At 43.8% G+C, this 25,731-nt stretch overlaps 1 protein-coding gene across 30 annotated transcripts in view; it reads right to left on the bottom strand.

The window, feature by feature from the left end:
* MAGI1 (membrane associated guanylate kinase, WW and PDZ domain containing 1) overlaps positions 1-25,731 on the bottom strand; it is a 617,182-nt gene that overhangs the window by 33,387 nt on the left and 558,064 nt on the right. For all 30 annotated transcript variants that reach the window (XM_033424840.2, XM_033424841.2, XM_033424843.2 and 27 more), the window contains 2 exons: positions 12,124-12,155; positions 1,399-1,615 (listed from right to left, as the gene is read on the bottom strand). In XM_033424840.2, coding sequence (XP_033280731.1) covers positions 1,399-1,615; positions 12,124-12,155 — 249 coding nt within the window. The remainder of the gene's footprint in view (positions 1-1,398; positions 1,616-12,123; positions 12,156-25,731) is intronic.

Below are 25,731 nucleotides of genomic sequence, written 5' to 3'. Positions count from 1 at the left end.
AAGGCAATGATTTCTCTTCCTTGAAGAGGAAAAGCAAAGAGGGAGCCTCGGTGACTTCTAAAACTTGATCATCACCAAGACTCCAGTCATGCCTCGTGCCTCCTAAGTGCTGACTTGCACCCAGCAGTGTGGGCCACTTTCCTTCTCAGGCAGGGATGCTGTTCTCACTCCCCTGTTTGGTTTGGGTCACAGAGGAGTGGCTCCAGCCAGCAAGTAAAATGCTTCACAGCCAAGTCCAAGGGGGTGGGTGGGTGGCTGCAGTGTCCCCCCCACTCCCCCACCTCACCCCCCATGCCTCGGCCCTCCACGGGGCTTTGCTAAGAGAACCACAGGTGTGGCTCCAAATGAAACCTGTGCTGAGGGGGCTGGGGACCAAGAGGAAAGGCAGAATGCTTGTCTTCTCTCTTCCAGTTTGAATCTGACCCTTCAGCAAACCCGGCCTCCTCCCTCATTAATCATTCTCTCCTATCCTATGACAAAAAGGGAAAATGAAGTGCATATTCTTCATAGATGCTTCATCCCAACCAATCATACTCAGAAGAAAAGGTCAGTGAGAGCAACCGCCAAAACAAACAAACAAAAATGGCCCATTTGTATCCCCTAAGATGAAAGCATTTTAGGAACTCTGATTGGTAACAGTAAGATAAGTGAATACTGTTTACAGTGAATAGTTTTTGGAAATCATTTCATAATAAAAAGTAAAACATTAAATGTGAAGGGATTACCCGGTTTATAACAGCCCAAAAGGTACTATGTATGACATCACTAGGTCATATTTTTCAAAAAGGTGAAGCTAAAGGAACATACTTAACCACAGTATAAATGATTAGAACACAAACCACTCACTACTCTTTTTTTTTCTTTTTAAGGGGACTGTTTAGAAAGACTGATAACGTTTAAAAAAAAATTACCATTATTCTTAAAAACCGAGACCACTAAGAAAGCATTTAATTTCTTCTCATCACTCCTGCAATCCAAACCAATCGTATTTATGTTCTATTGTATATCAGAGCTGTTTCACGAGACCGGGGCTCAGAGGAGGCCACCATCTCCATGTAGGGAAGAATTAATGGGGCAGCAGCACTTATCGGCCACTTCTTTTTCTTTTTTTTTTTTTTTGGCCACTTCTTTTAATGGAGAGGAAAAATAAATCCATTTTACCCAGGCCCTTCATCTGATGACCATCCGTGACTACCACACCTGCCCAAACAGAAGACGTAACGGGGCCTCAGTGAATATCCAGCAGATTCTATCACTGCTCTGAGATGCTGTCACCTCTCACCTGGATTCACCTCTCTCCTGTTCACACACTGACAATCTATTCTCAATAAGCCTCAAGAAGAGAGTTGGAGCCCTGCAGCGGAGTCCAGGGAAGACAGGAGCCAGGGTGCTACTCACGTCGGTTTTCATACATGCTCCTGGACTGGGCCCAGATTTTAAAGGGATCTGGTTTTTTCTGCCCAGAGCTGTCAGTCTGATCTGGAGCCGGGGCCTCGGCGGGTGGGAACTCGGGTAGCACCTGTGTGCCGTGGCCGGGAGAGGCTGTGTGCAGGCTTCGGTGGCTGGCAGCGCTGTGCTGGGAGCTATTCTGGCTGTCTTTTCTTTCCAGTGGTTGCTGAAAGGAAGCGAGTGAGAGGGGCAAGAAGAGATTATTATTGGTTCCCGGAGTGGGTGTTTTCCATCAGCTGGTTTTTGTTCAGCACTTCTGCGCACACATACATAAATTTATCAACAACATTTTGGCTTCCACCTTTGGCTCGTGCTGAATGCAGGTAAATCCGCTGGGGACTGGCAGACAGATAGAGGGGTGGACCAGACAGAAGGACATCATGGTAAACCATACTGCTTTCAGGGTTGGAGCAGAAAACAAATCCAATTTTCATCACAGGTTCTCAGCTAAGTCACTGGGCTCATTTATTACGAAATGTACTCGTTTTAACATCTTCATTTTTAAACCAAACATGTGACACAGAATACCATGCGTGGTTTAAGTGGAAAGCTAGAATATCCAGAAGAAATAGGATCAGGGCTAAAAATGCTCCTTGGGACTCCACATTTTCCCTTTTTCAGTAGTAAAATACCCAACTTCTTGCTAAGGATTTACCATCAGTCCTGCTAGCCTGTAAGAAACATAGATCAGATCTTTAAAAAATCATGCCTAGCATTATGTGTGCACTTGTACTTACAAGTATATAAAAAACCATTGTCTGAAGAGCTTTCATAATTCTTAGTGAATCAGTTTTGCAGACATCGCATTACACCTCTTGATCTCCTGATACTACTGTTGGTTGAAAACCAAGATCCAACTTTATATATGGGTTGACCTTGGGGGGTCAGCCTTCTTAGATTTGCAACTTGTCCAAACTCCGAGTAGTAGTCAAAGGCAAAGAATTTCATTTCAATTTCAGTAGAATAAGTAGGAGGTTCCTGCTCCTTAAATTCTGCTCAGCTAAAGGCCCTTCCCATTTTAGGAGATGCTCTTTGTTGGAAGGGCCATTGAATCAACAGCAAAATCTAGTCAGAGGAAAAATACTGCATGGGAAATAAAATAATTTCAGCTCTTATTTTCTCCAATGAAAGATGTGGTAAGCCCAGGTGTTTAGTTCCCCCCATTCAAAAGAAAAATCCTGGAGTCCTGTCTCTCACACAACAGACACCATGTCACTACACTTAACTGCTTCAGAGCATTGTAAAGGGGCATCTCCGGCCTGTCTTATAGATCCTGTATAGCTTATGATTTTTGAGTAGTATATAAGATCTCTGACATAGACATTCTAGTTCCCTAAAGCTCTTTATAGTGTCAAAATCTTGCCCTCAGTCTTGCAATCAGTCCTATCATACCATTCTTCCTTATTCTCTCCCCCAGGTAGCCTCCATCTTCCATTCACATCTCCGTGGAAATTTCCAAGGTCCCGTTCATTTACTTCTCAGGTCCCTCTACTCCTTCCCTTCCAGTCCTTGCTTTGAAGTAAGCATTGAAGTAAGGCCAAGGAGGACAAAAACTTCATTTTCCCTTGACTGTTCAGATCACAGATCTGAAGATAGGTTTTAGCAAGGATTCAAAGTCGAAAATTGGGCATGTATTTCATGAAGGTAAGATAGACTCTTTAAAATTATACTTGATGTGCCTGCGGGAGAGATGTGAGGACCATATTCTAAACTAGCAAAGAGGTCTTGGGAACCAGCTATATGAGGGGCTTAATTCACTCAGACTCAAGGGGACAACATACTCTGGGTGAAGAGGTCAGGAAAACACACTGATGTTTGGACAGGGACAACCATCTCCATTACCCCACATCACAGCGTTCCCTTTTGAGGATCAAGGGCTCCGCTCAGCCTTGGATGGATCTGCATTCCGAAGACTTGGGACAGAACCTGGTTCTGCCAACTTCCAACAGGGTCCTCTCCAAAGTGAATTCGGCTCTCAGGGCCAGCTATCCCCTTTCTATTCCCTAAGAAGGTCAAAACCTGCCTTCTTGCTTCCCCTGGAGACATGCTGAAGATTTTCAGAGTCAGAAACACATTAACGAAGGATACAATCCCCATTCCCTTTTGCACGAGCGTGGGAATTTGTCTTCCTCTTCACCGTGGTCTTTGTAAGGGTCTCCATTATAAACAAGCATGTGTAGTGTACACACCTCAGCATAAATAGAAAAAAAGATGGGCTCTGGGTGGGTTTTCTCCCTCTTATACTTTCCTGTACTGCCTACTTCTTATTTCTATAATGTACAGAGAATGTTTTTTATAATCAAGACCAAATGTAAAGCTGTTTTCATTTAGAAATGAACCTTGGTAAGGAGAATTAATGGGACTGTTACTTTCTATTTTTTACATTTTGGTAGTGTTTTGTGTCCGCTCTCCTCTTGGAAGGGCAGGAAGAAGATATTTTAAAAGTGAAAGCAAATAATTCAATAGATGAAGGGCCTCTGGATTAACCATGAGAGTTTCATCCCTCTCTTCAAATGACCACCCTCGCCTGGTTTTTCAGATGAGTAGCAAATGCTAGATGTGGGGTCAGTCCATTGACACTAAGTTCATTTCATGGTTAAGAGTCAGTCTCTGACCGTGGAAGCTCCAGTCTCCTTTGTGTAGAGGTTCCTCTTCACAAAGCCTCACCAGGACCCTGTGAGCCGCACTGCGGGATTACCTGAGGGCAACCGCACAATCTTCTTCTTCTTCCTTTCCTGGGGATACTCGGTAACCTCTTGAAATGTAACCTCTTCCAATCACTGCCTCTTCCTGAACAGGAGAGAAATACCTTACCGGCAACCCTGTCCCACTGAGAGAGTCTGGACCTTTCTCCAGCAGCGAATGCACAGGTGCTTCTACAGACACGCCCACAAATGCATGCACACAGACTCTGTACGTCACCTCAGGGGTTTCCAAGACCCTTCGATGGCGGTCCCCGTGTAACAAATCTGACACCGAGGACCTGGAAATCTCAAGTTTAAATGAAGAGACAGCTTCGCCATAACCAGAGGGTGCAAATGAAGTTTACCAGAAACGGCTTGGGCCATTTAAGAACTTTTATCCCCTTTTCTCACCTTCCCCATAAAGGACGCATTTAGGTCCAATTTATCACAAAATGACGGATACAGTCTGGACAGAGTCTACAAAACTGCCTCTCCATCAAACTGCACCTCTGCATCCCCTCTGAATGCCATCTAAAGTTTGCTCCTAAATTTGGAAAATAGAAGTACAGCAGCATCCTGAGAACATGCTCTGAACACTAGGCCAGCGCTAACCCATCGCTAAATGCATGTTCTAACCCACCCTCACGGGCCAAACACGTGAGCATCTGGAAACTTTTTGGATTTTTCCCTGATAAGATTTAACCTCGCTTTATGTTTCCTCTCAAGTTCAATTATGAAAATGACTTAATTTGAAAATGCATTCTGTATTTAGTATCCTGGCACCTAAGCTTTTTGAAGCTATGTTCTGTGTGTGTAGAAAAGTTCAAAATATGCCTTTTTATTTTCTGAGAACACATTAATTAGATATGACATTATCTTTTATTTGGTTAGGGTCCAGAACTGTCCAGGAGGAAAGCCATGTTTATATAGCTCTCAACTTAAAGTCACCTCATATGCCTTTTCAGCAGTCTGGATTCCCTCCCAGAAGACTTGGGCCATGAGGACAAATTCACTGCTGAACACAGGATCCGACTTGCACCAAATGTGATTGTCTCTCACCTCATTTTTCTAGGTGAGAAACTGGCCCTCAAATAAGCATTAATAAAGATACACTTGCAAGTCTGTTAAAGTAATTCTATGCATGCTAAGAACATGGCTGGCGCAATCCATCAATGATAGCACATCCAGAATGGCCCCTCTTAAGTGACCTGCAATACATTTATTCGCTCATCCAATAAATACACACTGATCACCTGCTATGAGCCAGATTCTGAAAAGTACAATGTGTAAGTAAGAAAGAGATAGTACCTGAGAATTTGTACCTATGTATCTAGGTGTGTGTATGTGTGGAGATGGAATATTAATCAAATAATAATGACAGACTGATGACAACACACTGCAGTGTCCTTAAGGTTAGTAATAAGGAGAAGCCTCTGGAAGAACATTCCATTAATGGAAACAGCATGTGCCAAGTCTGCAAAGCAAAAGTGAGCTTGGCCTGTTTGGAGAGCAGAGAGGTAGCTAGTGTGGCACAGCAGGGGGTGGCGTGGCTTGAGAAGAACTTGGAGACCAAATAATGCAAGGGCCTTGTGGGCTACTTTAAGGAGTTTGGGTTTCACTCTTAGTTCTGGGGAGGAGGAATCCATTAGTGAATTTAAAGCACGGATGTGCCAGGAGCCAACTTATTTCCAGAAAGTTTGGTCTGGCTACTGTCTGGAGAATAGGTTGATGTGGGTGGGAGTAAAAGCAGAGAGCCAGTCAGGAAGCTACTGTGCAGACCAGATGAGGGACCCGGGGTGGCTTATACAAGGGGAAAAGCTATGACAAGGGGGAGGGACAAGTAAAGTCAAAAGATATTTTGGTGCCAGATTTGATAGGCATTGCTGAAAGGCTGCATGGGGGAGAGGAGGAGTAAGAAAAGGGGAAGGGGGGAGGGGGGAGGGGGAAGGGAAAGGGGAAGGGGAAGGAGGAAGGGGGAGGGGGAAGGGGAAGGGAGAAGGAGGAAAGGGGAGGGGAAGGAGAAGGGGGAAGGGGGAAGGGAAAGGGGAAGGGGGAAGGGGGAAAGGGGAAGGGGGAAGGAGGAAAGGGGAAAGGGGAAGGGGGAAGGGGAAAGGGGAAGGGGGAAGGGGAAAGGGGAAGGGGAAAGGGGAAAGGGGAAAGGGGAAGGGGGAAGGGGGAAGGGAAAGGGGAAGGGGGAAGGGGGAAGGGGGAAGGGGGAAGGGGAAAGGGGAAAGGGGAAGGGGGAAAGGGGAAAGGGGAAAGGGGAAGGGGGAAAGGGGAAAGGGGAAAGGGGAGGGGGAAGGGGGAAGGGAAGGGGGAAGGGGAAGGGGGAAGGGGGAAGGGAAAGGGGAAAGGGGAAAGGGGAGGGGGGAAAGGGGAAAGGGGAAGGGGGAAGGGAAAGGGGAAGAGGGAAGGGGGAAGGGGAAGGGAAAGGGGGAAGGGAGAAGGGGAAAGGGGAAGGGGGAAGGGTGAGGGGGAAGGGGAAGGGGGAAGGGGGAAAGGGGAAGGGGGAAGGGGGAAAGGGGAAGGGGGAAGGGGGAAGGGGGAAGGCGGAAAGGGGAAGGGGGAAGGGGGAAAGGGGAAGGGGGAAGGGGGAAGGGGGAAGGCGGAAAGGGGAAGGGGGAAGGGGGAAGGGGAAGGGGGAAGGGGGAAGGGGAAGGGGGAAGGGGGAAGGGGGAAGGGGAAGGGGGAAGGGGGAAGGGGGAAGGGGGAAGCGGGAGGGAGGAGGAGTTCTCAGAAACACAACTATCCACCTCCAGCTTGAATAACGCTTGGAAAGGAGGACCATATATCGAGTTGAATGTCTCCAACACTAGCTGTTGTCACTATGTGGATATTTTTGAAGCAAGATTTTTACTTCTGAGTATCAAATCAGGGCCAACTAGGAAAAAAGAAACGATTTCAATTTTGAAAACTCCACAGAAATCCTTGGCCACATCTGGCTGTGAACTTGTGTCATAAGACCATGTAAAACAAAACTGCACCAACCTTCCTAAAACAAATGATTTCCTTATTACTGACAGGCCAGAGAAAGTGGGAAGATGCAATGGATTTTATAAATGGAAATGGGGAAAAAAGTCAGCTCATTAGTATTTCACAGAATGATTTCAAAACGGAGGTACTTATAAAGTGAGCTGAAAATATTTGCTCGGAAGAGCAAATGAATACAGACAGCACTTAGCTTAAATGATGAAAAGAATTCATGTGGCTTAAAAATGACAAATCAATCCATTTTTAAGGCAAAATTATTTACAGTTCATGTATCTGCCGAGACTGAAGACCACTGCAGCGATTTACATGGACAACAGGAAAAACTACAAGTGCTGATGAGGTATCAGGCCAATGTCATTAAAGGTTGCACGAAAATCAGTCTCAAATGCAAGCCAAAGCAGAGGATGGTCCTTCTTTTTGCCTCTTTCTTGTATCATTTATGGGTCTAAGTCAAATGATTTCTTCCAAAAGGCAAGAAAGAGGAGTTAATGGAGAAGAAAAGGAAAGTTCTGATTGGATATGAAAATGAATTTCAGTTCATACTGAATGTTCTAATGGACTCTAATACAACAGAAAATTCTATTTTTTAAGGCTCCAAAGGGCCGAGGGTATGAGCTGCTGTGAGCCATGAGAGGCAAGGAGACTTACTTAAGTAACCCTAGGCCTTCTCCCATCTACTACTCTCACTGCTTCCTTGTAGCTTGGAGCTTTGGTGGGCTGTGCTATGCCCTGGATCTGGGACAAGTGGCATTGGGGTGCTAAAGCCACCAGGAGAGTTTGAGAAAGAGGCAGCATTCAGGATGATTCAGGCCGGGGTCACTTACTGTGCACATTGTCTAAGATCTCTCCCTCGTATTTCTTAATGACTAGCTGTCAGCTATGTCCTTAGCATCCCTTCCGCGGGAAAGGGACAGAGGACCATGGAACAGAAACCTGTCACTGTTGCTACCTTTCAGCTTGCTGCATTTGCTGAGGACACTTCCTTGCCCATCACTTGGTGTCCCCTATATGAAAACTTTATGTGAGAGCTCTTTTTTTTTTTTTAAAGTGTTTATTTATTTGGCTGCATTGGGTCTTAGTTGTGGCATACAGGCTCTTCATTGCGGCACGCGGGCTTCTCTCTAGTTGTAGCGTGCGGGTTCTTTCTTCTCTAGTTGTGGCGCACAGGCTCCAGAGTGCATAGGCTCTGTAGTTTGGAGCACACAGCTCTCTAGTTGAGGCGCACGAGCTCAGTAGATGTGGCTCGCGGGCCCAGCCGCCCCGCGGCATGTGGGATCTGAGTTCCCCAACCAGGGATCAAACCTGGGTCCCCTGCACTGGAAGGTGGGTTCTTTACCACTGGACCATCAGGGAAGTCCCTGTGAGAACTTTTTTAGGAACTAGGAAAACACTGTGTCCTTAGTGAACACGTTATGCTTTTTTTTTTTTTGATCTGAAAATAAAAGCTAAGTAAATAATGTGGTTACCTATGCTGCGTAGGCTGCTGGGGAACTTGGAAGAATTCCATAGCTCTATCACAGTATCTAATTCAATTTTTTTATAGCTTTTTATGTCTTTGGATGACTACTTCACTTGTTATTATCATTAAGAGCTGAATGAGTTTTATTATGTGAGTACTTGTTTTATGTTATATTTCTGCTTTGTTACCTTTTGAAAGTATATGCTCACCATACTTTAGGTCTCATGAGGAGGGTCTGTACAGATCTGCCTATTTATCTTTCCCCAGTTGTATGAGGACATGAATGTTTTCTGTTTTAGTTCCTGTTGTATACTAGCGCTGGGCCTGGCATGCAGGAGATACCCAATAAATATCTGTTGATGGAACAAATGCATAAAAAATTTTAGTGATTTGTGACAATAAATCCTTTTTTTGAAAGGAGCAATCAATAAATCATTTATAAGCTCCAAGAAGAAGGGCACCATCTTATTTATTATATCATTTCCAATGGCTCACACCAAACCTGACACTTAGTAGTTTTTCAACACCAACTTGCTGAATGGAAGGATGAATGGATGAGTGGATAAAAGAGAAATGCACGGATAGATGAATGGATATATGGTGGATGGATAAATGGACAAATGGACAGAGGAAAGAAGGGAGCAGAGGAAGCAATAGTTGGGAAATGAACTAGTGAAAAACCTGCGTGAACACTGACCTAGAATTCAGGGTCTGGTGTGGTATTTAGAGTTTACAACGCTCACACGCAAAATCCTCGTGTGTGATTTCGACCAAGAGTCTCCGTTAAACAAGTTTCCAGTCAGGATGATTAAAGTGGACCACCAAGCCATTTTCCCAGTGAGGCCTAAAGCCTGACAGCAAATATGTCTTACTTTTGTCTCTGCCATTTGGCAGAAAAATCCCTGATGCTATGGATGTCCAGGTATTAAATTAGTTAAATTTTATTAAGACACTGCCGTTGTCCCCCTTGAGTATTTAAACCATAAATTTAACATGTACACTAAATCTAGCAGGTGAAATGGCTGCTTGAGAGTAAGTTACAGAGGCTATTCAGGAGGAGAAACGAGATCAAAAAGAGAAGTCCTGTTCTAATAAAAACCCAACTACTTAATTATTCAAAACCTTTATAGGAAAAAAAAAGATATGAGGGCAAAGGAAGCTGTCAGTCACGTGAGCAAGCCAACAATTGCAGGAGTCTCTAAGAATAAAGAACAGACATGGTCCTGGGTTCAAACGGTATATCTCAGAGCTAATGGTAACTCTCAGCGTATCACAACCCAGGCACAATCGGTGTGCATTTCATTCCGTAGCCCACCTGGCCCTGCCTGTCATCATAGGAATGACTTTCCGGAACCACGTCATCCAGCTTCCCCATGGATTCCCTCCGACCCTACCAGAACAATCCCATCATCATCTGTCTCTCTAGCAGGACCTCATCAAATTTCAAACTGGGAAAGGGAAACAGCTTTCAACCCACCTGTGCAGAACTCCCACTGATCACAGATGTTTGCAAGGGTCCACTGGCAACAGCAGACCTCGGCTGATATCCCCCTACTTTTGTACAGCAGCTGCCAGAGTGTGCCAGCACTGCTGTGAAAGCCATCATCCCTGTCCTGGCAGAGAAACCAGCGAAGGACAAGCCCCAAGCTGGGGGATGGTTCTTTTCTAACCCAGAAACACACCAGTCTCTTAGCTTCTGGTAATTAAGAGCCAGCAGATTGTGGGCAACGCAATTAAGAGAGCTTTTTTTCCTAGGAATGCAGCCTGAGTAATTGGTTTGCTGCTTGTTCATGACATGACTTCCTCCAGAATAAACAGTCATGGGGAATTCTCTTAACTGACTTGGTGAATGCAAGCTCTGTGCCTGTTTGATACCCTCTGAGTGCAATGGGGAATTCCAACACACTTTGGGGGAGAAGAGATGCAAATGAGTCTACAAAAATCTTTTTGCACAGCAAGTTGAAATGGGATGCAAAATGAAACAGAACACCTTGCTACCCGATGTCATGCTGTGTGTGCCAAACTGTCCCCCCCTCAGTATACGCTTCTGGTCAAGATTCCATGCCATGTGGAGGGTGTAAAATAAGTCCATGCCTCAGGTAGCATGCTTGGGGCTGCAGGAGAGAAAAGGATGACTGTTGCTAACTCAAGCTCATGTGACACATCTCTCAGATGTGCTTCTATTTTTCTGAAGGCTGAATAGGTTTCTGACTGTGATCCTGGGAGGGGGAGACACACACACACACAGACACACACACAGACACACACAGACACACACACACAGGCTTTGGCATCTCTGTGGTTCCAATGTAGACACCTACCAGCACTTCTCAGCCTGGACATTAACACAAAATGACAAGGGAAGCAGCCCCGAAGTCACGTGTTCCCATCACCATGGCACCATGGCACCATGCCACGGCAATCAATTACTGCAGGTTTTTCTCTTTGGAGAACTTAGGAGTAGGGTTTACGAATGCAGGAAGCTCCCTCTCTCATCTCCTGAATAAACTTCTGCCTCTTGCTGCCAGGCTTCGAGACAGGTGGAAAGAATTCAGCTGCAGCACTGTAAGCTGCAAAGTTTTAAAGTTCTCCGTTCCCGGATGGCAGAGGTTGTCAATTCCTCCTCCCCCCAATACTCTAAGCCACAAGGAAGTACACCCCTCTTTATCTTACTGTTAATGATTTTGGATGCTTCTTTCATCACATCAATTTCACAGGCATCAGAGTTCCAGATTTTGAGGATTTAAGTAGCATTTTAATTTGTTGTCAGTGCTCAGGGAGCAAAGGCTCACCATCACCAAGCGAAATGCTAGAGCCTCAAAGCTATTAGCGAACATGTCGACTAGGTAATGCATCTTCAGGGAAAGCAGATTAGAAAGGACAGCATAACATTGATTTTTTTTTTTTTAAAGACTCCTATACCTGCAGCACAATACCACTAAAGCTGGCAAAACAACAAAGGATATTTCCACAACAAGGAAATGTCTTATTCTCAGGGCTGGGGCATTTTCCATGTGAGCATGGACATATATACAGGACTGAGCAATTCTACCATAAACCTACAGGCTTTAAAATCCTTAAATAATTCATCACCCAGTGCAAAAGAAAGCTGAGGGAGGGAATCTACCCATGCGAATGGCTTGAAACACCAGCTGAGAGCAATGCTACTCAGGAAGCAGGTAGAGTTTTTTGGTTTTTCCTTCCCTCAAAAGAAACAGTAGCGTTTGTATCAAATTAAAATATCTAAGAAACTCATCCACTGGGATGAGAGTTGTGATGCATTTATACAGAGAAGATTCCAAACATGCATTCTTTATCCAGGCTCCCGCAGCCTGCCTGTAAATCACTAGACAGTTAAAGACAAACCCCAATACCTTCTATACCAAACGGATCCCCAGAACTTAATAAAACGAGCCCTGGTTTTTTGTCTCCTCCACCCACTGTAAAACACATTTAAGTCCAGCCAGATAGCGTCCCCTCCCACCACCAGCCCCCCCACCCCACCCCAAAACGAGCACCAAGTAACTGACAAGTCCTTACCGACTTTGGGCTCTTCTTGGCAACTGGCAGCCCTGGAAAAAACACAACAAGGAGGGGAGCGGGGAAGAAATCATTAGCATATAAATGTTACCTTCTCCTTAAAGAACAATCCCCAGGTGTTTCATGGCAACCTAGCCATCTGCAGAGTTATGTCAGATTTCTCCCCAGCATCGGAGTTACCAGGCTGTTCATATCGAATCAAAGCAGAGGGAGGAGGAGAGGGAGAGGCAGGAGATCTATCTGCATTAGCTATGCTGACTGGTACTGCAGCAGCCTGGAGGCTGGGAAAAGAAATTCACAGACCTCAGCGGCCTGGGAAATTGAACACTTGGACAGAATCTCAAATGCTCTTCTGGATTAAGAGCGACTTAATTTACAGTTAAGTCCAGGATATTTCCTTTCCTGTCCACTTGTCAACTGAAGTGGACCAATCAGGACAGAGGAAGGGGGTGTAAATTTAGTTTCAGAGGAGTAAATGGTTAAAATTAAATTTTTTTTTGTCTTTCTTTTTTTTCTTCCTTTTTTTTTTTTTCCTCTGCCTTTTAGGAGAGGAAATGCCTTCTTTACTTGAATGAGCTGAACACCAAAACAAAAACGGATGCTCTTTTGCCAGAACAGGACACAAATCCAAAGCTGGTTTAGGACACCCTCTGGATCGTCAGCACACCCCTTCACACATCATTCATCTGAGCAAACTCCTATTCCGTTTGCTGGGACTAGCCCCTCGAAAGCAGGCTGCTGGGGAATGAAAAGAGAAATTTCATGGAGCTGAGAGAAAAAGATAATAATGCAGAAAGAGAAAGGCAGAGGAGAAAAAGGGGCTCACAGAACCTTGCTGGCTCTTCCAAAACCCTGTCTTTAGTGGCAGGGTGAGAGCTGAAAGGGGCCGCTGATCTCACTTCTGGGAAAGTCAGAAGCCATTAGGGGCAGACTTATAGAAAATCTGTCACCAAGGGAGTGTGGCAAAGGAGGGCTGGAAAGGAAAATAAAAACATTTATCAGTGTTTTGAAAGTAATCATTTCTGCAAGCAGTTCTCTCGTTTTGTTTTTTAATTTTTGGTTTGAGCCAAGGTTAGGATACAAAATGCAGATTCCACCCATGTTAGGCACAATGCAGGACCTGACGTATTGGGATCTGATTTTGCACCGGAAAGGTCAACCTTTTTTAGAACATGATCCCTAGGCAGTGTAACGATTTCAACTCTCCTGGAAGTGACTTGTCAAACGAGGAGCCGTGCTAAGTTCAGTGCAAGTAACAGGAGGCCGCGGGAGTGGGTGAGTAGTAGGAAGCCACCCAGAGGAGCGCTGCTAATGGGCGCCCTGCACGAGAGGCGTGACAGGGACTGCTCATCCCCACAGGCAGTGGGGGCACTCTTCTGGCACGGCTCGTCACATCACCAAAAGGAGGTCACCACGGCCTGGCACAGGGGCTCTGGGACTTCAGAATGCACATGGAGGACGTGGCAGCTTCTTCTCAATGCAGAATCCCAGGACCCACCCTCAGGGGCCAAGGAATCTGCAGTATGAGCAAACATCCCAGAAGATTCTGACAAAGAAGGCTGGAGGACCCCATTTAAGGAAACCATAATACAGTAGAATGAGGATTATTACTCTTTCAAGTGCGGCAAACTCGGATAGGCTACCTTCAGCGAGTTGCTTTAAAGTCCTCTGCGCCTCAGTTTTTCAATTTAATTTATGAAGTGGAGAGAATAAGACTCATTGTACTCGTTGTGGTAATTAAATAGACAAAATGTTTAAAAGCCTCATACTTGGCACAGGGCAGGCCCTCAAGTGTCAACCCCTTTTACTTTCCTTTGCTAATTTACACCATTCGGGGAAAAAAAAGTGGTTACGGTTACCTTACTCTAATTAGAAAAACTCATTTGCCTAGCATGCTAAAATGCAAAAAATACGTAGGGGAAATATTTTGCCTATGGATGAGAATAACTGTCTTGAGCAATTCAGATGTCATTTTTCTTAAAAATAATTATTAGGTGCCTTAATTTGTTCATTAATGTATTTCCCTTAAGGAATTCTATGAAGTTATATTAGTTTGGGTCACTGGGTACACTTCAAAATGGTCAAATATCACATCCTTAAATACAGATTTTTCCCTAATTCAGACTGACGTTCTTAGCTCATTGGAATAAGCAACACTTCACTGGAGTGAGCTTTTACTAGACTTGATGTCACCCAAGATCCCAATGACCCTCTACAGAACTTTGTAAAGAATCTCCAACTAGTTAGGAGAAGTCAGGGAAAATTACTTCGATCCACACTCTGCTCATCATTTCTAAAACTCTGACCATCTTAAATTCTCAACCTGTTAAGATTTCCATGTATAAAATAAACAGCACCGTGGATTCTCTATCAGAGAGAAGCATTTGCACACACATCCAACGGTTATGCAGGTACAAGGATGCTCAGTGCAGCACGGTTGGTATAAAGGGAACCTGGAAATGACTGGAAGTTCTAGATAAACTCAGGGACATCCAACCTATGAAGCCATCCGCAGAGGTTAAAAGGTACGAGCTAACTCTATGGGTAACAGCATGGATGGTCTCCAAACTATAACGTTGAATGAGAACAGCATGAGGTAGAAGGGCAGCCATAGGAGACAGGTGTTAAACATATTCAGACACACACCCTCTCCTTGACTGTCACACATGAAAACTGGTAACTGAAGTACTGTATTTCCAGTGGGGAAAGAAGGGGCACGGACTGGATGGACTAATTTAAGCAGACTTCAGCCTTAATCTAGAATTTTTTTCAACAACACCAAATTCACATCTTGCTGAGGCAATAAAATATTAATTTAAAAGTAAACGTTAATTAATTCAGAGCTATTCAGATAGACTGAAAATAGCCGGGAAGACCTGATGGGAAGCACTAAAAGAGATCACTGGAAGAATTCTCCAAGACCAAGAGATCCTGGTATGTGGCCCTCGTCTAGCTGGAGGTGACTGCGGCCATCCCACACTGGATGGGTGACAGAAAGCAGCACGATCCCACACTTGATGGCGCGTCAGTGGGTTTCCTTAGGGCAAAGGCACACTTTGTGCTCCCAGTGGAAGCGGGAAGCTTACTTGTAGGAATCGTGTCACATATTACATAGGAGGCATACGGACAGAAACAGCACCTGTCCTAAGAGGCTCGTCTGCTCCCTTCGGGGAGAGGAAGGGGAATTTTGAGAAGAGGCAGCAGGAAGAATCCACGGACAGCACCATCTGCTCTTAGAGCCTGGGAGGTGGCAAATGCTACTTCAAAGGGATCCCAGAAAATTTCACGGGAAAGTGTACCTTCAAAGTGGGAGTCTAAGTGTGATCTACAGAAGTGAGAAAAGCTTGGGACCTGAATTTCTCAAGTTCCCAATGAAAAAGGTGTCCCTTTGGAGAAAACAAATGGCAAATTCTTTGCTAGTGACTGAGATCTGACCAATCAACATGAGGAGGAGGAAGAATCTCTTTCCCTTAAATATCAAGGCCATAAACTACACTACTGAACATGTTCTCATATAACTAAATGGCAAATGTTATTCTTGGTGGAATTTTAAAAAGGTTGTACACAAAAGTTTATATGAAAAAAGTAAAAAATGTAACAGAATACATAAGCATTTGGAAACAAAGAACAGAAGGTTATACACTTAAACTGTATGTTCTTGGGCTCATGAGATCATGAATGGCTTTATTACCTATTTTAGAATCTTCTACAACAAGAAAAGCTTTATTTACTTATGAACATATACATACCCACAGATACCACAATAAACAAAAGTCTATACTGCCTCTGTACGACAAATGCAGCAAATTTCACAACATTTTATCGCATTTTTCAATCTCTAGAGCCATCACCGACCTCTACATCCTCCAAGACTTGCTTACTTTTTCCCAAAATGAATATACACATAATGAGTTTCTTTAAGCATCCTACTGAAATTAAGACTTCTGTTTGTCCTAGTGACTAAATGGAAACAGGGAAGACATCGGAGAGCTCAGCTGGGCTATCAGGAAGCCAAAAAGAAGCCAATCACTGTCATTTTGGCACCGAGATGAACAAACCTGAGATGCTGGGAAAGAGACTGGACTTCCCTGGACCTCATTTCCTCTAGGTTTAAAGGAAGTGAGAATGTCAACCAACCTCACTATCTGAAAGAAGCAAGAAAAATCGTGCAAAGGGCTTGGAAAGGGTGAATGCTAAAGTCATTGTCAAATGCAAAGTGGATCTTCAAATAAGAAAACTGTACTGTGTCATCAATTTACTTTGACTTCATTGTGATATTCATCCCCTTTGTACTTGGTTTCTAGATTTGAGCATTTTAATGGAAACATTTGGTTTCCTCCTCAGCATTCTGACAAACACTATGTCACTAATCCACATGTCATCAAACACATGGGATTCTTTAGAGGGCTGCGTAGCAAAAGGCTGCATTAACAACTGTCCTGGTGCTGAATACGGTAATGCCATGTGTAAGAAGCAAGGAACTTATATATATTTAGAAAGAGAGAGAGTTAGTTCATGGAGCCCACGGAAAGCCGCAGAAAGAAGACTGAGAACTTGGCCAGGGGCTACTCTTAGATTCCAAAGAGGCTAAGACTACTTCTGAGCACATTTTCATTTCAGACCCCACTAACCTTCTCTCTTATTCTGAAACCTATCAACACGTAATCCTACATGTAGGACTCAAAGATTACAGCTGACTTTAACTCACTAAACTTATCATTAGGAGTTTGTATTAAGAGAACAAGCAGAGAGTCTCACAGTGATTTACATAAAAAAGATGTTCAACACAGTGTTATTTAAAGAAGATAGAAAATGGAAACAATCTGAATTTCCAAGAACAAAGGAATGAGCAAACATATTGTTATATCAACAAGATGAAAATTTATGAATTCATTAAAAATGAATGGATTGTAAAAGTGAAGACTGCTTAGTGATGTGGGAAAATGGTAATGACATAAGATATGAAAAGCAGATTTAAAACTGCCAGAGGATATAAGTTCATTGTTAAAAAATAGATATATGTATATATCACACATATATCATACACTCAAAGACTAAAGGAAGATGTATTAAAATGTTGCTTCAGAATGCTAGCATGAATAGATCATTCATATTCTTATTACTGGTATTTTCCAAGACTTTAATACAACAGAGCTGTAATCATAAACAGCTAATTGTTACTGAATGTTGCAGCCATACTGTGTGTGCTTGGATAATGGGATATACCTGTCAGCTTTAGTGCAGTGCTAGATTAAAAAATAACTGGAGGGCTTCCCTGGTGGCGCAGTGGTTGAGAGTCCGCCTGCCGATGCAGGGGTCACGGGTTCGTGCCCCGGTCCGGGAAGATCCCACATGCCGCGGAGCGGCTGGGCCCGTGAGCCATGGCTGCTGAGCCTGCACGTCCGGAGCCTGTGCTCCGCAACGGGAGAGGCCACAGCAGTGAGAGGCCTGCGTACGGCAAAAAAAAAAAAAAAAAAAAAAAAACTGGAATTTTTTTCTAGCTCTCTCTTGGCTCAGTGACTGCCATTTCTACTCAAGTGTCTGTGCTACTTACTAAATTATTGGGCCATGGCCTTGATTGAAAATGGGATAAAAAGCTGTTAGAGCCTCTCTGAAGCAAAGCTTCACAGAAGCACACAATTTTGCATACAAATTCAAGGAGCCTCTGAAACCTTGACCAGGGACCCTGAGAAAGCCATTCTACTGGGGTCTACGATCCTCAGGTTAAATCATCTCCTCCAAGCACATGGCTATGGTGTTAGAATTCCTAGGGTGAGGTTCACTTTAGCTGAGTTTGTACCTCTAAGAAGAACAGTGTATGTAAAATACTTCATCTGCAAATAGAGGGGACAATGTGAAGGATCAAGCAGAAAGGGAAAAGTTCCATTGCTTGCTTCTCCTTCTTCTTTCTTGGGAAGATCTAAAGGGCACAGCTAAATAAAATTTGAGGAGAGATACTGCATTAAAGAACACACCAGAACGCTAATATTTACCAGCAAAAATGCTGCTGCATGAAAAAATTATGAACCTAGTAGGTAATGATGATGGATCAAAATACTAAGAGATCAGCGAGGTACAGAAGGGAAGGGGTGCAGGAAAAACAGAGTGAGAAAACCTGTGATTTTCCTGGCAATGCAGAATTGATGATTGACTGCAAACCAGTGGCTCTAAACAATTAACATTAATGGTCAGTAACCTTTCTAAAAAAAGCCATCTGTGCCATTCTCTGCCAATTAGTATTTTGTTTGTTTTGTTTAATACATAATACATAAACCATGAAATAAATTTAAATTGCCCTTGCCTTACTGGTGAAATGCTAATAAGGACAGCTCAGAAAACTGAAAAAGGTAGGTACAGTCAGCCCTAATTTTTTCCACTGAGGGCAGGAAGGAAATTGGGGGAAATGCATTCACGCATTTAGGCAAACTGGGCTAAGGGTCTACTATGTGCCAAGAGCTGGCATGAGATAAAGCACTGAACTAAACCTCTAATGTCCTGTTTTCACAGTGCTCACATTCTGTGGGGAAACAGAGAAGAAACAACTTCGCAAATAATTTCAGAGTGGGGCTTCCCTGGTGGCGCAGTGGTTGAGAGTCTGCCTGCCGATGCAGGGGACACGGGTTCGTGCCCCGGTCCGGGAAGATCCCACATGCCGCGGAGCGGCTGGGCCCGTGAGCCATGGCCGCTGAGCCTGCACGTCCGGAGCCTGTGCTCCGCAACGGGAGAGGCCACAGCAGTGAGAGGCCCACACACCGCAAAAAAAAAAAAATTTCAGAGTGATAACTTCGGTGATGAAAATGAAGCAGGAACAGTAGCCTGGGATGCATGGCTAGTTTATACTCGGTGGCCAAGCATGTCTTTCTTGAAGACAGAGTATTTGAGCTAAGACTTGAATCATGAGAAGGGACCATCCATGTACCTATTCATCCATGCAAGACTGATTGAGCTCTGCCATATGCCTAGTGAAGTGTGACTCAAGAGATAAAGGTAAATCAGACATGGCCCTGACCTGGACGACTTCACAGTCTGTCTTAAAAGAGAAAGAAGCAAAGCAACACTTATAATGCAGTGTGGCCAGTGCTAAGTGCTGTGATAAGAGGGAGCACCACTGCTCTTGGGAGCATGAGAAATGAAAGCTAATGCATTGTGAAGCAGGGGGCAGAGAGGACAATGGACACTGAGGGAGGGCCAGCATTTAAACACGGGGTCAAGGGCTTGGGAGCAACATGCAATAATTGATGCTAGATTAAATAATGATGATGACCTATTTTTTAAGGGTTTTTTTCTCCCCCTAAACTAATTAGTGTGCCAGCATAAACTCAAGGCCAAGTTTAAAACCAGAGTACATTTCCACTGAAGGACCTTACAAACACGATATATCACAAAACTGAATCCATAAAACCAAATAAAAAATGGTTCTAATTTAGACGTTTCATTTTTTTTCTCCTTCCTCTAGCCAAATACCATCATCAACCCTGCAGCATAATTTTTTAATGCAAATATGATACCAATTGCCAAGAATGAGAGCATCAGACTCAGTGTCTCCAAAAAGATGAAGACGTTCTTTCCTTTGGGGGACCTCATAACGGTCATTATGAAATATCACGGCCATCATATTTTAAAAAGACAGTTGGACTTCCGACGTATGGACTAAGTAGCTCCCAATGCTGTGTCAGGTGGTATTTTGTTAAGAAGATTAAGAATATAGTTGTACAGCTTTACAGCTATGGAGAAGTCTGCTTCAATTACACAGTACATATAGCCTAATAAATATGTCCTGAAGAGAAATAAATGGCTTGCAAGGCTGCTGATTGCTAATGGTTTACAGAGCCTTTCACCTCAAAGTCATAAGCCTTGAACTGGCACAGGTGAGGAGAGACAGGAGTCATTAATACTTTGGGCTGCTCCAAAACCTAGGTGAGATGGATGAATTGCCCTCATGCAATTCCTAAAAGACAAATGGTCACTTCAGAAAGGGTACCATTGAAATAACATGGATAGTCCTACTGTTGGCTTTTGAAAACCTGAAAAACACCTTGAAGGGTCACCAACTCAGCTTCTCCTCTCATTTGTTAAAAAATAAGTAAATAAAAACAGGGTCTTCACAGACGTAGAGAATGGACTTGAGCACACGGGGAGGGGGAAGGGTAAGCTGGGACGAAATGAGAGAGTAGCATTGACATATATACGCTACCAAATGTAAAACAGATAGCTAGTGGGAAGCAGGCACATAGCACAGGGAGATCAGCGTGGTGCTTTGTGACCACCTAGAGGGGTGGGATAGGGAGGGTGGGAGGGAGACACAAGTGAGAGGGGATATGGGGATATATGTATACATATAGCTGATGCACTTTGTTATACAGCAGAAACTAACACAACATTGTAAAGCAATTATACTCCAGTAAAGATGTTAAATAAAAAAAATAATTAAAAAAAATTTAAAGGGGGTCTTCAAAAGCAAGGGCTGAGTGCAAAAATAACAAGAACTGAGAGCTTGCCTTTGACATACATTTATTCTTCATAACTGCTAAGTACTAATAGCATCCCTATAATTACAGAGGAGAAAATTGATACACTGGTGGTTAAATAACACGGCTAAGGCCACACAGTTAGGTGAGCAGCTGCCTGAAGACTTGGTCTAATGCCAAGTTTGAGCTTTTAAACACTGAACTGTACAGTCTCATTCAAAGGTGTTTCATCTATTTTGGATCATAGCCCATTATGAAGGGATTAAAATGACAGTGTTGGTGCATACAAAGTGTATTCATAGCAAATTTTGCATATAGCTTCATGGAATATATGGCTATCAACCTATAGGTCAATGGGTCGAGGTATCTTGGACCCATAACTGTGATGTGAATCTAGGAAGAGGGTTTCCTTTCTACAAGTAGCACGGAAGTCTATGCATAGTCAATCAAGTTCTTAAGATGTCTGTGATATCTTAAGATCCACAGACTTGGAGTACCAAGTCACAGTATGGAAACCATTGGCCATCTAAAGCTACACATGCTAAAATATAACAAGATGGGTCTCTAATTTGAAGGCAATGAAGCCAGTCTTTTAAGCTATTGTACATAACGAACAGGTTGGTTGGACACCAAGTCCTATGGAATACTTTCGAAAGCCTCTACTTTTTTCGAGCTTGAAAATGTGTTCTGACACTACCTGATAATAGGATTTTTTTAAAAAATTGGTGATAGGGAAAAGATGGAGAGAGTCAGAAGGAGAGTGAGTTACGGCATCTTCTCTCCAGGAGGGAAAAGAAAAAGAACTATAAAAGTCAACTTAAAAAGTCCACTAAGGGCTTCGCTGGTGGCACAGTAGTTAAGAATCCGCCTGCCAATGCAGGAGACACGAGTTCGAGCCCTGGTCCGGGAAGGTCCCACATGCCGCAGAGCAACTAAGCCCGTGCTCCACAACTACTGAGCCTGCGCTCTAGAGCCCGTGAGCCACGACTACTGAGCCTGTGTGCCGCAACTACTGAAGCCCAGGCGCCCTACAAGAGAAACCGCCACAATGAGAGGCCCGTGCACCCCAATGAAGAGTAGCCCCCGCTCGCCGCCAACTAGAGAAAGCTCGTGTGCAGAAACAAAGACCCAACGCAGCCAAAAATAAATTGAAAAAGAAGTCCACTAATTTGTCATGATGTTCTATGAGGCCAATGTTTGTTCTCCAGGGAATATTCCTACCAAGATCTACTTAAAAGGGTGGAATTAAGCCACTTTTTCAAATGGTTCCAGGAAAGCCCTCTACCTCTCTGTGGGTTGGAAATGTTTGTACTTTGGGTATTTGGGATAAGATCTTACCTTAGTCTATAAATGCTTCTACCTCTTAGGAAGACTCCCCAGCTGGCTCTCCTACCACCTGTATTTCAAATTTGAATTGCTTTTTGCGCAAATGCTTAAGGGTCGGCCCTGTTATACCCATTCTTTCTTATCGACAGTTCATCAAGGTCTCCCTGGGACAGGAGAGACAACTTGTCTCCAAGGCACTGCCTCCACAGTGAAAAGTTTGACTTTTAGCTGCATAGGATGTATGGTGAGGATTATGAAACAATAGCTCAAAATAGCTCATTGAAAGAAAAAAACGATAAGGATTCCTTTCCTGGGGTGAAAAAACAGGATGCTGTGTGGGCCCTTATTTTAAGGTCACTGGCCCCAAAGGGAAACCTATCACTGTAATTGGTACCAAGACGTTTCTAGGTTAAAAAAAAAAAAAAAAAAAAATACATGCCAGGATCCTTTTCTTCAGGATTTCTGCCTTTTAGGATGACTCTTATCGTGGATGCTTATTTTTAGCAATGTAAGTTAGGCACAGGACCAAGTAAGAGATCCAGGAGGGTATCCTGAGTTTTCTACTTACAGGACACCAAATCCCTAAAATCTGAAGCCCTTCTTGAGGCTTCTTTATTTTTCATACCATGTTCATCTCCAAAATGTATCCTGAAATGTCCGTTCATCTCCACTACCACCGCCTTTTCTTGCCTAGGTGATGGCAAGCGCCAAAATCCTGGTCTCTCTGTTTTATTCTTCATCCCCTTTAATGCATTATCCACACAGAGACCAGAGACATCCTTCTACAGCAAAAATCAGATTATACAGACTCCTGACTACATATCCCTGTGGCTTCCCAACACAGTTTCAACAAAACACAAACTCTTTCTGTGTCCCACAAAGCCCTCCTCGCTCTGAGCCCGCCTGCCTCTTTAAATCCCAGCACACTTCCCCTTGATCATGCACCCCAGCCAGACTGGCACTCTCTCCACTTCCGGGCTCATTCCTTTCATTCCTCTGGGCATTTTCACCGGCTGTTCCCTCTATCTGGAACACTGTGCCTGCAATCTATGTGGGAGCAGCTTATTCTCATCACTCAGGGCTCTCCTCAAATGTCACTTCTTCAGAGAAGCCATCCAGGGATCCAGGCCATCAGCAGATTGGAAACGACCTTTTTTGTCCCACTGTATTCACACAGCCCAATTTGTTTTCACAGACCCTGTGGCTCTCTAAAATCAATACATTTGTTTACTTGTTTATCGCTTCTATTGTTTATTGTTATCATTTACTTATTTATTGTCTCCATTTCAGGGACCTTGTATCTTATGCTACGGGTAGCCTCCTCGCCCTTGAACGGTATGTGGTCCCCAGTTCAATAAATATCTTTGGAAGGAATGCATGACTGTTGTGAGCTTATGAAGTGAGTCTGTGTCTTGAGGGATACAGAAAGCGTGGATGAGGTAAAGGCGAGGGCGGCTTGGCCTCTCTTCTGATCACCGTCATCACTGCGGTGACTACTTAACAGCTCTTGATCCTTGGGCTGCTCCTTGATTTATTGGTGAGCTGCCAGGCTCGGCTCGACTCACCTCCACCTCCCTCTGCGTGGAGAGCAAGGTTCCGCTGTGCCACCTTGTGTTCTAAATTCCTTATCACAACGGACGGGAAGCGCTCAACTCTCAGACTTAACTGGAGGCTCACAAAGCAACCCCAAGCCCAACAGTTACTGGTCCCAGCACATGAGTGTGTTCTCAGGGGCTCCTGGAGAATCTAAGCACATTTTCACTTAAGGACACCTTCAGGTCTTTCCTCAGAAAAGTAACTTTTATGACAACACTGAATTAAAAAGCTCCAAATGTCTCACCCTTCCCCACAAAAGGCAAACACACACTGATGAAAACTATTTCAGGTTCCTTTCTTCAGCCAAATCCATGAATCTCTGGAGCAGTTTTAACAGCCTTATTGGGTGTGACAATCACTTTTCTGTCACAATGTACTTCTGCCAAATAGGACGGCAATTTTCCTGTCTGCTCGGGAAGGGCGTCTATTATTCAGGCATTTCAATTAACTTCATTACCGAACTGCTTAATTGCGACGGAAGCCACCGCCGGCACCGAATCAAACTTGACTCCCATCTCTTAAATTCAGAAGATCATATTAGCTTTGGAAGGCAGGGGTCATGGTTAACAACCGCAAGGGGATCCGACCTGTGAGTCCAGAAGCACTGCATTATTCAAAGCATCTGGCAGTCAGACCTAAAGAGCCATTTACTGAAGAGTCATGTTTTTCTAAAAGAGCAAAGGACATAGGATGAGCAGCCCCATTCATCTCCCATGGAGATATTAAATGTCTTCAAAATCCTCTTGCTGAAACAATATCTGCCCTGGTTTAAGCGATTACGTGAATTACAGAGGAAGAAAAGCTGTTGCCCTGACTTTGTCCATTTCTAACGCTTGCTGCCCCATACAGCTGTGGGAAGCAGCAGAAGCTTATGCTTTGTTCAACTATCAGATTTCAGGATTCAGTGAGTCAATACTCATTCCTCCACTTGGATTTGCTTAAAGGCAGAATATGGGAATCAGTTTCACTCCCATACACTCCAACACACACACTGTCCCACTCAGGATGAATATCAATTAGAACTTTTATCGGTCAAGTACATTTAAGAGGCAAGGGAAATTCAAGGACCTCAAGGCCATTTAATGAAATATTTTAGCTGGGAAAGAGATATACAGCCGGGCACTGCTGTAAAGAAGTACACTGCATTGATGGCAGGGAAGAGTAAGTAACAGAAATTCACACTGGAAACAACATAGATGATCCCCCAGTAAGCATTTATAGTGCAGAAGATACTCAACATGTTTCTCATGGTAGAGATCAAAGCCAGAATCCTTTTGCTCCCTCTCCTGTTTGATTTTGGCAGGTGTTTTTTTTTTTTGTTTTTTGTTTTTTTAAGGAAATGAGGCTCTAATCAGGTTTAGAACTTAATGCAAATACACTGGAAATGGATTTTTAAAAGCTGTCATAAAATTTTTGAGACTGCTTTTTGTATGGAAGAAATTAGCCATGGATATTTTGGGATGCCCCATGCACAGTGAATGTGTACTGTTCACCCAATTTTTCTCTTGCTTTTGGATTGAACATTCTCTGGGTTACCCTAATAACTTATACATGACAAAGAATTTCTGAAAGAGTCTAACCAAAAAATGTAGTATTTTGTAGGGGCAACACAGAGAAACGTGATGAAGCCATCCCTGGTCTTGAGCTCAAGCTGAGCTTCTCCCTAAATTAAGAGACCATGGAAGTACTTGGTAAGACAATGGCAGAGGTTCCCCTTGCCCTTTCCATGGTTTGGATTCTAGACCCCCCACTCACACATTACTTCCAAGCATCCTTCCTCCTTTCCTCTTCTCTCCCTAACTTCCTGACAGCCTCCTTCCCTGCAGCAGTGATTCCTGCATTTTAGATTGCAGGGACCAGCAAATTTTCACTAAACAGATTTGAGCGACTGGTCACAAGGTGCCAATTCCTTATTCTGCAAACTAGGAACATTAAAAAGGGGGAGGTAAATAACAACCGACTACCATTCCATAAGTAAAAGGATAGTTCAGCAGAGGAAAAAAAAAAAAACAGGAAGGATATAATCTCTAAAAGAGAGTCTTACACCTTCTAAAAACTTCACTTCATGAATAACCTGCTACTCTATCCTGCTTTTTCTCATTTCACTGTTTACTGAAAATCACTGTCACCACAGACCAGAAGAAGGAACACCTCCAGCCACGTTTTTTCTTCAGGCGCCTCTTTTTTGCCTTCTCTTTTCTCTACCCCAGAAAACTAC

This window comes from Orcinus orca, chromosome 10 (assembly GCF_937001465.1).
Source record: "Orcinus orca chromosome 10, mOrcOrc1.1, whole genome shotgun sequence".
NCBI lineage: Eukaryota > Metazoa > Chordata > Mammalia > Artiodactyla > Delphinidae > Orcinus > Orcinus orca.
This window is presented reverse-complemented; position numbering and strand designations above follow the sequence as displayed.